General features: G+C 39.5%; 1 protein-coding gene across 5 annotated transcripts in view; it reads left to right on the forward strand.

Moving 5' to 3' along the window:
- Positions 1–13,967, forward strand: part of atp8a2 (ATPase phospholipid transporting 8A2) — a 561,594-nt gene that overhangs the window by 199,120 nt on the left and 348,507 nt on the right. For all 5 annotated transcript variants that reach the window (XM_072577324.1, XM_072577326.1, XM_072577325.1 and 2 more), the window contains 3 exons: positions 5,032–5,159; positions 7,480–7,557; positions 13,071–13,159. In XM_072577324.1, coding sequence (XP_072433425.1) covers positions 5,032–5,159; positions 7,480–7,557; positions 13,071–13,159 — 295 coding nt within the window. The remainder of the gene's footprint in view (positions 1–5,031; positions 5,160–7,479; positions 7,558–13,070; positions 13,160–13,967) is intronic.

Consider the following 13,967-nt stretch of genomic DNA (forward strand, 5'->3'; position numbering starts at 1 on the left):
AAGCATTAAGCTGCAACAAGATCTTGTTAGTTTCCGATGTTCCTTACGCAAAGACCGAGCAAAATAAATTACAAAGGAACTTAGCTGCTAGACTGGGTCTGTGGCAGATGGCGGGGGAACCAATATGAGGGCAAAAACAGACTTGACCTCATCCTTACAGTTCCATAGCGGTGATCAATTCCCTCTGATAATTAAAACTAACACCCTAGAAAAGCTCACTTTGCCTCGTAATCTGCTAAAAGTGCGTATGAATGAAAGAGAATCTCTGATTTCCATTGTTTAAAGAAAATATAACAATTTACTTTTCTAACTCTTACAGTGAACTCTGAACAAAACTATCAACAAATCCGAGCCCCCTTTTTAAAAACTAATCACTATCTAGGCCCAACTCTGTAAAAACGCTACTCCAATAACACAATTATTACACATTAACTTTACTCTCTCACAGTCCATACAGTCTCTTTGGCTGTCTTCCTTCTGGTCTTCCGAATCTGTTACTTCCTTCCGTCCTTCTGATTCAGCTGTCTTCTCTCTGGGTTGTTGCCTTGTTTTCTACTGCTTTTACAGAAAAAGGTAACTTTTGATAGTGCCTCCTGAGATTTCTTTGAGAGGAAGATGTTTATTTCTTTGGATGGCAATTGCTCTCCAATTCAGTGGGCTCTGATCAATTTCCAAAATGCCCTTGTTTTATTCCCCCAGCATTGTACCCTCTCGTTGGTCCTATGTTGTGAATGCAATAAGTTCAAACTCCATTGGGTATTGATATCTGGACATAATTTAAATTAATTGGTTAAATTTGAATCGTTGTAAAAACAGCAACCAAATCTCGGGTATCCATTTACCAACCAATAGTCACGTGTCTATTTTGACACAGCCCATCTCTTAGCTGTTCTGTATACTGGCAGCTGCTGCTGTACTTTAAATTCAGAAAAGCATATACTCTTTCGATGAGTCTGCCAGTTGCAGATACATCTGTCCAAGACAGTATTGGTAAGAGTGACCACCGCACAGTCTTTGTGGAACCTTCTTATTGAGAATAACCTCCATCATGTTGTGTGGCATTATCACTGTGCTAAATGGGACAGACTTAGAATAAATCCTACAACTCAGACTGGGCATCTATGAGGCACTATGGGCCATCAGCATCAGCACAATCTGTAACCTCAAGCCTGGCATCTCCTCTTCCCCCCCCCCCCCCCCCCCCCCACGTAACCATTACCATCATGCCTGCCTCACTGGAAAGTGCAGGAGGGCATACCAGGAATAGCACCAGGCATATCTGAAGATGAGGTGTCAACCTGGTGAAGCCACCAAACAGGACTTTCATACCAAACAGCATAAAAGCAAGTGCTAGAGCTAAGTGCTGCCACAACCAGACCTAAGTTCTGCAGTTCTGCCACATCTAGTTGTGAATAGTGGTGGACGATTAAACAGCTTACTGGAAGAGGAGGCTTGACAGATATCTGTATTCTCAATGCTGGAAGAGCCCAGCACATTCGTGCAAAAGATAAGGCTGAAGCATTCGTAACAGTCTTCAGCCAGAAGTGCCGAGTTGATGAGCCATCTCAGCCTCGTCCAATGGTCACCAGCATTACAGATACCTGTACTCGTCAATTCAGTTCACTCCATGTAAAATCAAGAAACAGTTTGAGACCTTGAGTACTGCAAAGGCTATGTGCCTGACAACATTCCAGCAATAGTATTGCAGACTTGTGCTTCAGAACTTGGTGTTCCCCTAGCCAAGCTGTTCCAGTACAGTTACATCTGGCATCTAACTGACAATGTGGAAGATTGTCCAGGTATATCCTGTTCATAAAAAGCAAAACAAATCCAATCCAACCAAGTACCACCCCTTCAGTATACTGTTGATCATCAGTAATGTGATGGAAGGTGTGATCAACAGTGCAATCTGCACCTGCTTATCAATACCTGGGCAATTTTCCACATTGTTGGTTAGATGTCGGTGTTGTAACTAAACTGGAACAGCTTGGCTAGGGGAATTCCAAGTTCTGGAGCACAGTCTTCAATGCTATTGTTGGAATGTTGTCAGGGCCCACAGCCTTTGCAGTATTCAGGGTCTCCAACTGCTTCTTGATGCTCAGTGATGCCGTTTGGATTCTGTGAGGACCACTCAGCTGCTGACCTCATTACAGCCTTTGTTCAAACAAGGACAAAAGACGAGAGAGCTGAATTCCAGAGGTGAGGTTAGAGTGACACCCCATGACGTGAAGGCTGCATTCAACCAAGTGTGGCATCAAGAAGCCATAGAAAAACTGGAATCAGTGGGCATCAGGGGGTAGCATCTCCGGTGGTTGGAGTCATACCTGACACATAGGAAGATGTTGTGGTTGTTGGAGGTCAGTTATCTATGCTCCAGGACATCTGACCTAGGCCCAACCATCTTCAGCTGGTTCATCAACGACCTTTCCTCCATCATAAGATCAGAAGTAGGGATGTTTGCCGATGATTGCACCATGTTTCGCACTATTCACGACTCCTCAGATACTGAAGCAGTCCAGGTTCAAATGCAACATGGTCTGGACAATATCCAGGTTTGGGCTGACAAGTGACAAGTAACATTTGCGTCACACGAATGCCAAGCTATGACTATCACCAACAAGACACAATCTAACCACTACCCCCATGATATTCAATGGTATTACCATCACAGATTCCCCCAGGATCAACATCCTGGGGTTATCATTGACCAGAAACTCAACTAGACGCCACATAAACACAATGTCTACAAGAGCAAGTCAGAGGCGAGGAATACTGTGGCGAGTAACTCACCTCCTGACTCCTCAAAGTCTGTCCATCATCTACAAGGCTTAAATTAGGAGTGTGATGGAATACTCCCCATTTGCCTGGATGAGGGCAGCCTCAACAACACTCAAAAGACTTGACATCATCCAGGACAATGCAGCCTGTTTGATTGGCACCATTCCCTCCACCACCAATGCTCAGTAGCAGCAGTGTGTATTATCTACAAGATGCACTGCAGTAATTCACCAAAGATCCTCAGACAGCACTTTACAAACCCACGACCACTTCCGTCTAGAAGGATAAGGGCAGCACGATATATGGTGACACCTCCACCTTCAAGCTCCCCTCCAAGCCACTCACCATCTTGAATTGGAAATATATTGCCGTTCCTCCTTCCTTCACTGCCACTGGGTCAAAATGTTAGAATTCCCTCCCGAATGACATTGTGGATCAGCTCACAGCAAATGAACTGCAGTGGTTCAAGAAGGTAGCTCACCACCACTACTATAAGGGCAACTAGAGTCGAGCAATAAATGCTGCCAGCCAGTGATGCCAACATCTCTCAAAATGAATAAATAAAAAGAAAATGCTAATTTTTCAACTAAACCTGATTGCTCTTCCACTGGAGACCTTGCTAAAACCCTGCTTAAAGCTGTTAACTCAGAATTGAAACTATGATTTCATTTAAACGTCATCTACAAAGAAAATTTAAATTTGTATAAGAAGATTTAGACAGTCCTACCCACTAATGACTAGCAATCAGACCAATGATTTCAAATTGATTGGAATTTGGGCATCTTCCACAGCATACCCTCTGAAGAAGAGTACTATTGCTAACAACAGCTGCAACATTAGCCACAACGTGTAAACTCCGGAAATTGTCAGTTTTGGAGGATAATGATGGCAAACACTGACATTTTACTGTCATTGCTACGGCAAAATCCAGACTGATGTTGTTTCTCTTCTATTTCAGAAATTGTGAATAAATATTAAAGTCCTAGGATGCATGGAAATGAGGAAATGCTAAAATCTAAATTCTAACTCTTGGTGAAATTGTAAAGAAAGTTTTGTAGAATTGATCTTTGACATGCAAGTATTCCATTCATTAGGTTGTTGCCTTGTGGAGAACAGGAATATCTTGAGTGAAAAATACTCCTCAACTTGATCTAAAGCTCTTGAGAAGAAAAGTAGTTTTGTTCTGCCAATATCATTTGCCATTATCAGTTAATGTAGGCGCCTGAGACACTTCTGTTTATAATCGTTAAACCTTTTCACTCTACAATAATATAGTGCTGGCAACTCTAAGTGTTTCTTAATTGTTTATCCTTGAACTAAAGTAAAGGAAGGAATTGACCTGGATTCTGATGTTAGCAGAGAACCTTGAAGAAAGATGCATATCAAGATCATCTTTTTGGCATGAATTTCCCCTTTCCCAATGTTAGTTTGATTCTGGTGTCTGGTCTATGGGATCTACAGATGTCCAGCAAAAGTGCTGTCACCAAGAAGACTGATCAGTCTGTCACATTGTCAAATTGTCACCAACAGCAAATCAGGAAGCAAAGTGCAGTGATTAGCATTTATGTTTTATAAATTTGAAAAGCAGCATATGATAGATTGGGTCATGCAAATGTGAATAAGGTAAAAGGGGAAAAATTATATTAAAGACATTTTTTGCATTAAAAAGCTATGGAATTTTATCATGATGTGGAAAAACGGAATGAGCTTTATGTGGACAGTATGATTATTGAGTTGTTATGACACGAAATGTTAAATGTTCAATTACGTTTCACTGAATAATGTATAATTATTTTGAGGTTTTACTGCAACACTACCTTCTGAAGATTGAAGTTTATGACATTTCAAGTGATTTATAAAGATTGCTATTGGTGGAGACTTCAGGAGTGCACCCAGTGAAGGAGCAAAACATTGCTGAATGGAACTTCTAGATTTCTGCATCTAATTGTGCACATGCAGACTTCAGAATTCCTGGCACTTTCACAATTGTAATGTTAGTAAATCCTGATAGTTTTACTATTACCACAACTGCAAATTCTGGGCCATTTTAAACAGTTTAAGTTTGCACCCACTTTGCAGCATACATATGCCAGGAAGTGATTGAAATGCTCCTGCATTATTCAATTTTGTAAGTACAGATTCAAAAATTTTACATAAGTATTTAAATTATGATTTAAATTCCACATGATGCATTAAAATTTTGTTCTGATCTTTATCTCATGCAATTAACTCGAACTTTGTTTCTTTTTATAGGTACTGACACAGCTAATTTTGGGTACAACCTTCTTACCTTCATCATTCTTTATAACAACCTCATTCCAATCAGTCTGCTTGTAACATTGGAAGTTGTCAAATTTACCCAAGCACTCTTCATTAACTGGGTATGTACCTTTTTAAAACGCATTATATAGATAGTGTATTCAGACAAATATTATAATTTGGTTCCTAGCTTCCTAATGAATTGAAGTTTTATTTATTTGGTCACGTAGAAAGCTTTGGTTCTTGATCTGTGCTGACTTAGCCGGCAGAAGGAGAACTGAAATTATGTATCCCTATTTAGAGGGATTCTGCTTTTGTTATACACTTATTGAGGTGTGCTTGTGCAAAAATGAGCATTTATTATGTGCCCCCCTAATGTACTCTTTGAATGATTATAGATCCATAGTCATAGAATCATACAGCACAGAATAGATCCTTTGGTTCAACAAGTCTGTGTTGACCATAATCACAAACTAAACTAGTCCTAGCTGCTACACTTGGCCCATATCCTTCCAAACATTCCTTATTTATGGACTTACCTAAATGTTTTCTGAATGCTGTAACTGTACCTGTATCCACCACTTTCTCTGGCAGTTCATTCCACACATGAACCACTCTCACTGTAGAAAGATAATGCTCTTCATGTCTTTTTAAAATCTTTCTCCTCTCACTTTAAAAATATGCCCTCTAGTCTTGAAATTCCTCACCTTATCTATAACCCTCATAACTTTAAAAACCTTTATAAGGTCACCTCTCAACCTCCTCCTCTTGACGCTATACTTCAGGAAGGAATGGCTTTGAGGAAGAGAGGAAAGAAAGAAACATATCGAAGATTACTTTTGAAAATATCAAAACCATTTGCGGAGCTAGTACTTTGATCACCTTCTTCATAAAAATTACATTTTCTGTTTTATTTACTATATTTTTCTAGTGTTTGAGAGAAGCTGTATAATACACAATATTTAATAATTAAACTTTGATCCAAATTAAACCGTACAAATGTGCCTATGGATATAGAAACCAATTACAATAGACAACAGGTGCAGGAGTAGGCCATTCTGCCTTTCGTGCCTGCACCACCATTCAATATAATCATGGCTGATCATCCTTAATCAGTATCCTGTTCCTGCCTTATCTCCATAACCCTTGATTCCACTATCCTTGAGAGCTCTATCCAACTCTTTCTTAAATGAATCCAGAGACTGGGCCTCCACTGCCCTCTGGGGCAGAGCATTCCACACAGCCACCACTCTCTGGGTGAAGTAGTTTCTCCTCATCTCTGTCCTAAATGGTCTACCCCGTATTTTTAAGCTGTGTCCTCTGGTTTGGCACTCACCCATCAGCGGAAACATGTTTCCTGCCTCCAGAGTGTCCAATCCTTTAATAATCTTATATGTCTCAATCATATCCCCTCTCAGTCTTCTAAACTCAAGGGTATACAAGCCCAGTCGCTCCAGTCTTTCAGCGTAAGGTAGTCCCGCCATTCCAGGAATTGACCTCGTGAACCTATGCTGCACTCCCTCAATAGTCAGAATGTCTTTCCTCAAATTTGGAGACCAGACTGCACACAGTACTCCAGGTGTGGTCTCACCAGGGCCCTGTACAGCTGCAGAAGAACCTCATTGCTTCTCTACTCAATCCCTCTTGTTATGAAGGCCAGCATGCTATTAGCCTTCTTCACTACCTGCTTACCTTTATTGACTGGTGTACAAGAACACCCAGATCTCTTTGTACTGCCCCTTTACCTAAATTGATTCCATTTAGGTAGTAATCTGCCTTCCTGTTCTTGCCACCAAAGTGGATAACCATACATTTATCCACATTAAACTGCATCTGCCATGCATCTGACCACTCACCTAACCTGTCCAGGTCACCCTGTAATCTCCTAACATCCTCCTCACATTTCACCTTGCCACCCAGCTTAGTATCATCAGCAAATTTACTAATGTTATTACTAAAAGCATCTTCTATATCATTAATATATATTGTAAAAAGCTGCGGTCCCAGCACTGATCCCTGCGGTACCCCACTGGTCACTGCCTGCCATTCCGAAATGGAGCCGTTTATCACTACTCTTTGTTTCCTGTCAGCCAACCAACTTTCAATCCAAGTTAGTACTTTGCCCCCAATACCATGCGCCCTAACTTTGTTCACTAACCTCCTATGTGGGACTTTATCAAAAGCTTTCTGAAAGTCCAGGTACACTACATCTACTGGATCTCCCTCGTCCATCTTCAGAGTTACATCCTCAAAAAATTGCAGAAGATTAGTCAAGCATGATTTCCCCTTCATAAATCCATGCTGACTCTGACCTATCCTGTTACTACTATCCAGTTTGCTAGATTTGCCCATTTGGTTCTAGTGTTTATCTTGTAAATTAATAGTTCATATAAAAGGTTTTGAACTGGAAATGGAAGTCTAATTTGTCCTTGGTTGTTTTAGGATATGGATATGTACCATCCAGAAACAGATATGCCCGCAATGGCCAGAACCTCTAATCTGAACGAAGAGCTTGGCCAGGTGGGTGACATCTACAGTGTTTCACTGATTGTTTCAATGTTGTGTTTCATTGAACAGATACTGGATGCTTTTGATTCCAGGGGAATACTTAGCTTTCTGTCTGCCTTGAATTAATTTACATGTTAAAATATTTAAGACTTTGCAATAGAACTTTAGGACCTCGTTGTTGTAAGTTCCCTATAATAAAACAATTGTGTTTATAGCTTTGACTGTTTCCTTAGGTGTTTTTAAAATGTGCATTATTTGAATTTAAAATTGTCCACAAGTTCTGAGGAATCAGATTTCTTTTACTGTACATTAATTATTTCTGTGGAAATTTGTTCTCTTCATGAATAGAAACTGAATCGTCTAGCAGACGTTTCTTTCATTCTAAGGATGTATCATTCTATTGACTCTGATCTGCAAGTCCAACTCACTACTCTGCAAAATTACTGCCCATTCCTTCAGCCATTCAGGCCCTAAAGTCCGGAATTCCCACTCTAAAGCTGTTTGCTTCTGCACCTAGCACTCTTCCTTTTAGCCAACCTTCCTAATGTCTCCATCTCTTGTGCTGTTGTCAAGTCTTTGAAATAGTTTTCTCTCTTAAAAGTGCTATATAAATGCGGGTTGATTCTCTTATTTTGAAGTGCATTCATATTCCTTAAATGTTTATTGCTTTCACCGTTGAATATATTAGATATCAGATGGCACAATGCACAAGAGCTGTTCCTTTTCTCAAAGGTACTGTGTTCTTGGTTATTTTCAGAGGGGTCGTAAACTGCTCCCGGTGCCAATTAGACTGGTTTGGTACAGAGATTAAAGGGTGTTGAGAGGCCTTTTTGTTTATATATAAACAGATGAGACTTCAGGCCAAAATGGTCATGTTTTAGAAGTGACCTGTATAATGAAAGGGGAGCGGTCAGCTTTCTAGCTGAGCAGTTTAGTTCAGTCCAGAACTAGTTTGGAGTTCAACAGTGAGCTGTGCGGAAACTCTCTCTCTCCTTCTGCTGTTCTAACTTCAACCTGTAAGCATCTATTCTATTTTTTAAACTGTGTTTCAAGAGGGTTTGCTTATTAAGACTTCTGTGGATATTCAGAACAGCATAATTAAGTCTAGTTTTGAAAGACGGAGTTCTATAGGTGTTCTTTATTCTGTTCTTTGTGTTTTATTGTGTAATCTTGTGAATAAATTTTTGTCTGTTTTAAAACCTGGTAGCCAACCTAGCTACCTCACTCAGGGTAGTTTTCACTGTACACTTACCAGATTGCAAAGTTATTGTCTGGCCTGCTTGCTTAACAGTGTTCTAAGTGGTCTGGCCTAGTCCATAACACAGAGCAAACTTGATGTCCAATCCTGATGTCCAGTCATGCTATTATTTGGAGCTGTAATAAATTAGTCATCAAGTAACACAATTTCACAGACATTCCTGGAAAAATTAGACTTGTGTTATTTGATCTGTCAACCTACATGCATTTGCACATTTAGAGCTATTATGCAGCTGTCAAAGTGCTTTTACCTTTTAAATTTTTAAATAGAAATTTGTGTTTTTGTAAAGATTTCTTGTTTTTAAAATTGAAACTTAATGTAGGCATTGGCTAAAATGTTTCCAATTTCAAATGTTATAGGTTAAAAAAAACTTGTAAACTTGTCAAGGACCATTTCAATACAGTCTTGTTGCAGTTAACTTGTAGTGTTAACCACAACTCCGTATCATAAACTCAGCTTGCATATATCCTGCAGAATGAATGCTTTCTATTATCTCCAAGAACTTTTGCAGCAAGAATACTTTATTCTCTATTGTATCAACTGAATTATGAATGGCTTTTAGCAGACATCTTTTTTATATATTGATTCAGTTTAACAAAGTGCATCCTAACACTTTTTAATGTCTATCATTCATCTGTGAACGTTGTTACAATTGAGGTTGGAGGAGTACACTGTCTGTAATCCCACTACCCCATTGGTCATAACGTATAGAGTCATAGAGTCAAAGAGATGTACAGCATGGAAACAGACCCTTTGGTCCAACTCGTCCATGCCAACCAGATATCCCAACCCAATCTTGTCCATCTGCCAGCACCCAACCCATATCTCTCCAAACCCTTCTTATTCATATATCCATTCAGATGCCTTTTAAATGTTGCAATTGTACCAGTCTCCACCACTTCCTCTGGCAGCTCATTCCATACATGTACCACCCTCTGTGTGAAAAAGTTGCCCTTTAGGTCTCTCTTATATCTTTCCCCTCTCGCCCTAAACCTATGCCCTCTAGTTCTGGACTCCCCCACCCTAGGAAAGCGACTTTGTCTATTTATCCTAACCATGCCCCTCATGATTTTGTAAACCTCTATAAGGTCACCCCTCAGCCTCTGACGCGCCAGGGAAAACAGCCCCACCGTATTGAACCTCTCCCTATAGTTCAAACCCTCCAACCCTGGCGACATCCTTGTAGATATTTTCTGAACCCTTTCAAGTTTCACAAATCTTTCCAATAGGAAGGAGACCAGAATTGCATGCAATATTCCAACAGTGGCCTAACTAATGTCCTGTACAGCCAACACCTCTCCTCAATACTGTGATCAATAAAGGAAAGAATACCAAACACCACCTTCAGTACCCTATCTATCTGTGACTCTACTTTCAAGGAGCTATGAACCTGCACTCCAAGGTCTCTTTGTTTAGCAATGCCCCCGAGGACCTTATCATTTTACAAGATGATTAGGGGTTTAGATAGGGTTGACAGTGAGAACCTTTTTCCACGAATGAAGTCAGCTGTTACCAGGGGACACAGCTTTAAATTAAGGGGTGGTAGGTATAGGACAGATGTTAGGGGTAGATCTTTTACTCAGCGGGTTGTGAGTTCATGGAATGCCCTGCCAGTAGCAGTGGTGGACTCTCCCTCTTTATGGTCATTTAAGTGGGCATTGGATAAGCATATGGAGGTTATTGGGCTAGTGTCGGTTAGGTAGGCTTCGGTCGGCGCAACATCGAGGGCTGAAGGGTCTGTACTGCGCTGTATTTTTCTATGTTCTATGAGTGTATAAGTCCTGCTAAGATTTGTTTTCCCAAAATGCAGCACCTTGCATTTATCTAAATTGAACTTCATCTGCCGTTCCTCAGCCCATTGGCCCATTTGATCAAGGTCCCGGTGTAACCTTCTTCGCTGTCCACTACACCTTCAATTTTGATATCATCTGCAAACTTACTAACAAACCTGTTATGCTGACATCCAAATCATTTACATAAATGATGAAAAGTAGAGGACCCAGCACTGATCCTTGTTGCACTCCACTGGTCGCAGACCTCCAGTCTGAAAAACATCCCTCCACCACCCCCTTCTGTCTTCTACCTTTGAGCCAGTTCTGTATCCAAATGGCTAGTTCTCCTTGTATTCCATGATGTCTAACCTTGATAACCAATCTCCCATGGGAAACCTTGTCAAATGCCTTATTGAAGTCCATATAGATCACGTCTACCACTCTGTCTTCGTCTATTTAACAAATGCCAATAGATACCTTTATATTAGGTTCACTATGAAAATATTCATCAACTAGGCTTCTTAAATCAATAATTTTATTGGTTATTAATTATAAAATAAAATTTATTCAGCAAAGATATGAAGCTAGTTAACACACAGTTTGAGACATGAAAACACAAATATTTACTCCTCGACATAGCCTAAAGCACATGCCCTCACAATAGGTATAGAAAAAGTGGCAAGATTAAAAAAGATAAATTTAAGACATTTTCAAAATCGATTCTGGTGACTGGCATATGGTAGATAGGCGTTATCGAACACAGGTGTTAGTCTCTGGGATCTTTACAGATGCAGTTTGCTCAGGAATTTTTGAGAAGAACTCTTTGAGATGCTTTTCAGGAGAACATCTTGGTCAGGAATTTAGTTCTCTGTGAACTCTTAGTAATGGTTTCTCAGAAAAGCATAGGTTACACAGGGGAACTGCTGTTTCTAAGCAGACTGGAATTTAAACAATCTCCATTCCACAATTCCTGATAACCATAAAGCAGCCTTAAGAAATCAGTTTCAGTCGAAAAATATTCTAGTATCCCTACACCAGTATCCACAATCTTTATTATTCATTCATGGATGAGGGCATCATTGGCTAGGCAGCATTTATTGCACATTTCTAATTGCCCAGAGGCCAATTAAGATCAAACCACATTGCTGTGGGTTTGAGGCACATGTTGGCGAAATCATGTAAGGATGGCAGTTTCCTTCCCTAAAGGCCATTCGTGATCCCTGTAGATTTTTCTGATAATCGACAATGGATTCATGGTCAATATTAGATGGTTAATTCAATTATTTATTAGCTACATTCAAATTTTGTCATCAGCTATGCTGAGATTTGAATCTGGGTCTTTGGATTAACAGACAAGTGATAATACCACTAGACCATCGTCTCCCTCGACATTCTACAAAGTGAAGAATAATGATAATGATTTGACTTCATAATGACCTTAATGTCTGTTAGAATACTTCCAACAGCATTAATTAATTGAGTGGGTATAACTGTTCACTAATTAATATTGACTAATCAAGTCTAAAGATGTGCAGGTTAGGTGGATTGGCCATGCTAAATTGCTCTTAGTATATTGGGATGTGTAGGCTAGGCGGTTTAGCCATGGGAAAAGTAAGCTTTCAGGAAATGCAGGGATAGAGTAGAGGAGTGGGTCTGGGTGCGATGATCTTCAGAGGTTGGTGTGACTCAATGGATCAAATGGCCTGTTCCACACTGTACAGATTCTGTGACTCTATGGAGTTCTCATCTGACATGCTCACTTCTACTTTGATTTACTGGATAATGATCAGGAATGCCACTGAGATATCTGTATTCTTTTGTTGATTCCGCCTCAGCTGCAAATTGCCATCAAGCTACCAATACTAAAGTAATTGCAATGGCACTACTGTCAGCTGGTCAAACAACCAGCTAAGTCGTCATCAATCAGAGGTGGGCCATAATACCTTTTTAATATCTGTGGCTAAATTCCTAATCACAAGAAGCTCGATCTTATTTTTCTTGAACCTGAAAAATTGCCATTTGCTGACTAAAACTGTTAAAATACAAGATGTTATGTAAACTTATTCTCATTTCCAAGCTCATTATTTAATGTGTCATTAAACAGGAAATTAAAGCACAAATAAATTATGTAGACTTCAGCCATAACCTGATACTTTAAACGGTGTGTGTTTTCTGAGGCACTTTACTATCTTAACTGATTGCCATAAGTACAAAGACTATGATTTTGACTGTGCAAATCACTGCCTCAGTTATCGAATTTCTTCTGCCCTCTGATGTCACCTCAAACCTGAGTGCAGCCATTTTATGTTACCTTCAGCCATGGACAGACCCAGCAGTTCAAATCATCTACAAGTAATTTAAGATCAACCGATTGTCAGCATCTGCAAAGAGAGAGAATATGTGCACAATATTTCTTGGTGTGTTCTTTATGCTGTATTCTTTTATTTCAAATATAGATTTCTGAAAAATTTAAACTTTTTGCTCTTTCCTTTCAGGTCAAGTACATATTTTCAGACAAAACTGGCACCTTAACCTGTAACATCATGCAGTTCAAAAAATGTTCCATTGCTGGCATTACATATGGGTAAGGGCATAAATGAATACTGTAGACATCTCCTTCTTGTTAGATTTTTGTTTGGTTTGGAATATCTGTATGACCAGGGACTTAATTCCCAATAATGAAAGAACAAAATTATGTAAAATGCTCATGCAATTCACCAGTTTACTGCAAAAGAAAGCACTAGCTCTCAGCAACCATGAAATGTGCTCAACGCACGGGCTCTCTTTATGTTTGGTCCAATTTTCCGTCCAGTGTTGTGTGCAACATCTTCCTTGTTGTCATCATCCATGTTGTTGTTATCATTAGTGTCATTGAAAGAAAAATATATTCCCCTCTCAAAAATATTAAATTAAACTTGTCATGAATTGGGACAACTGAACTTAATCATGTCCTGGTTTCAGCAGGATGTGGTGGAGATGTATAAACTAAGTTCAATAAAAAATGTGCAGTAGAAATATTAGTTCCACAGGAAATGTTCAATTTGTTTGGTACAGCTCTTGAGAATTGTGAAAATAGTACACATTTTACTGAAGCATTTGTCTTGCAATGATTAGGACACTTTGCAAGAAATATCAGCATAAAACATACAGCGTCGACTTGCCAAATAATCAGAACTCTGCTCTCAAACAGTATAAATTTTATTTTCCCTTTACATTGATACCTTTTTGCAAATTGTCCTGATGAGTGCAAGATAAAAAGCTTTGACAAAATGTCTCTTTCAGCCATATTCAAATACATTATGTGTTGAAGCAGGAAGTCGTACACATTTTAGTAAATAATGATCTTGCCACAGAGAAATTGAAATCTGATGTTTTCGCACTGTAGTATCTCC

The sequence above is a fragment of the Chiloscyllium punctatum genome, chromosome 9 (genome assembly GCF_047496795.1).
Source record: "Chiloscyllium punctatum isolate Juve2018m chromosome 9, sChiPun1.3, whole genome shotgun sequence".
NCBI lineage: Eukaryota > Metazoa > Chordata > Chondrichthyes > Orectolobiformes > Hemiscylliidae > Chiloscyllium > Chiloscyllium punctatum.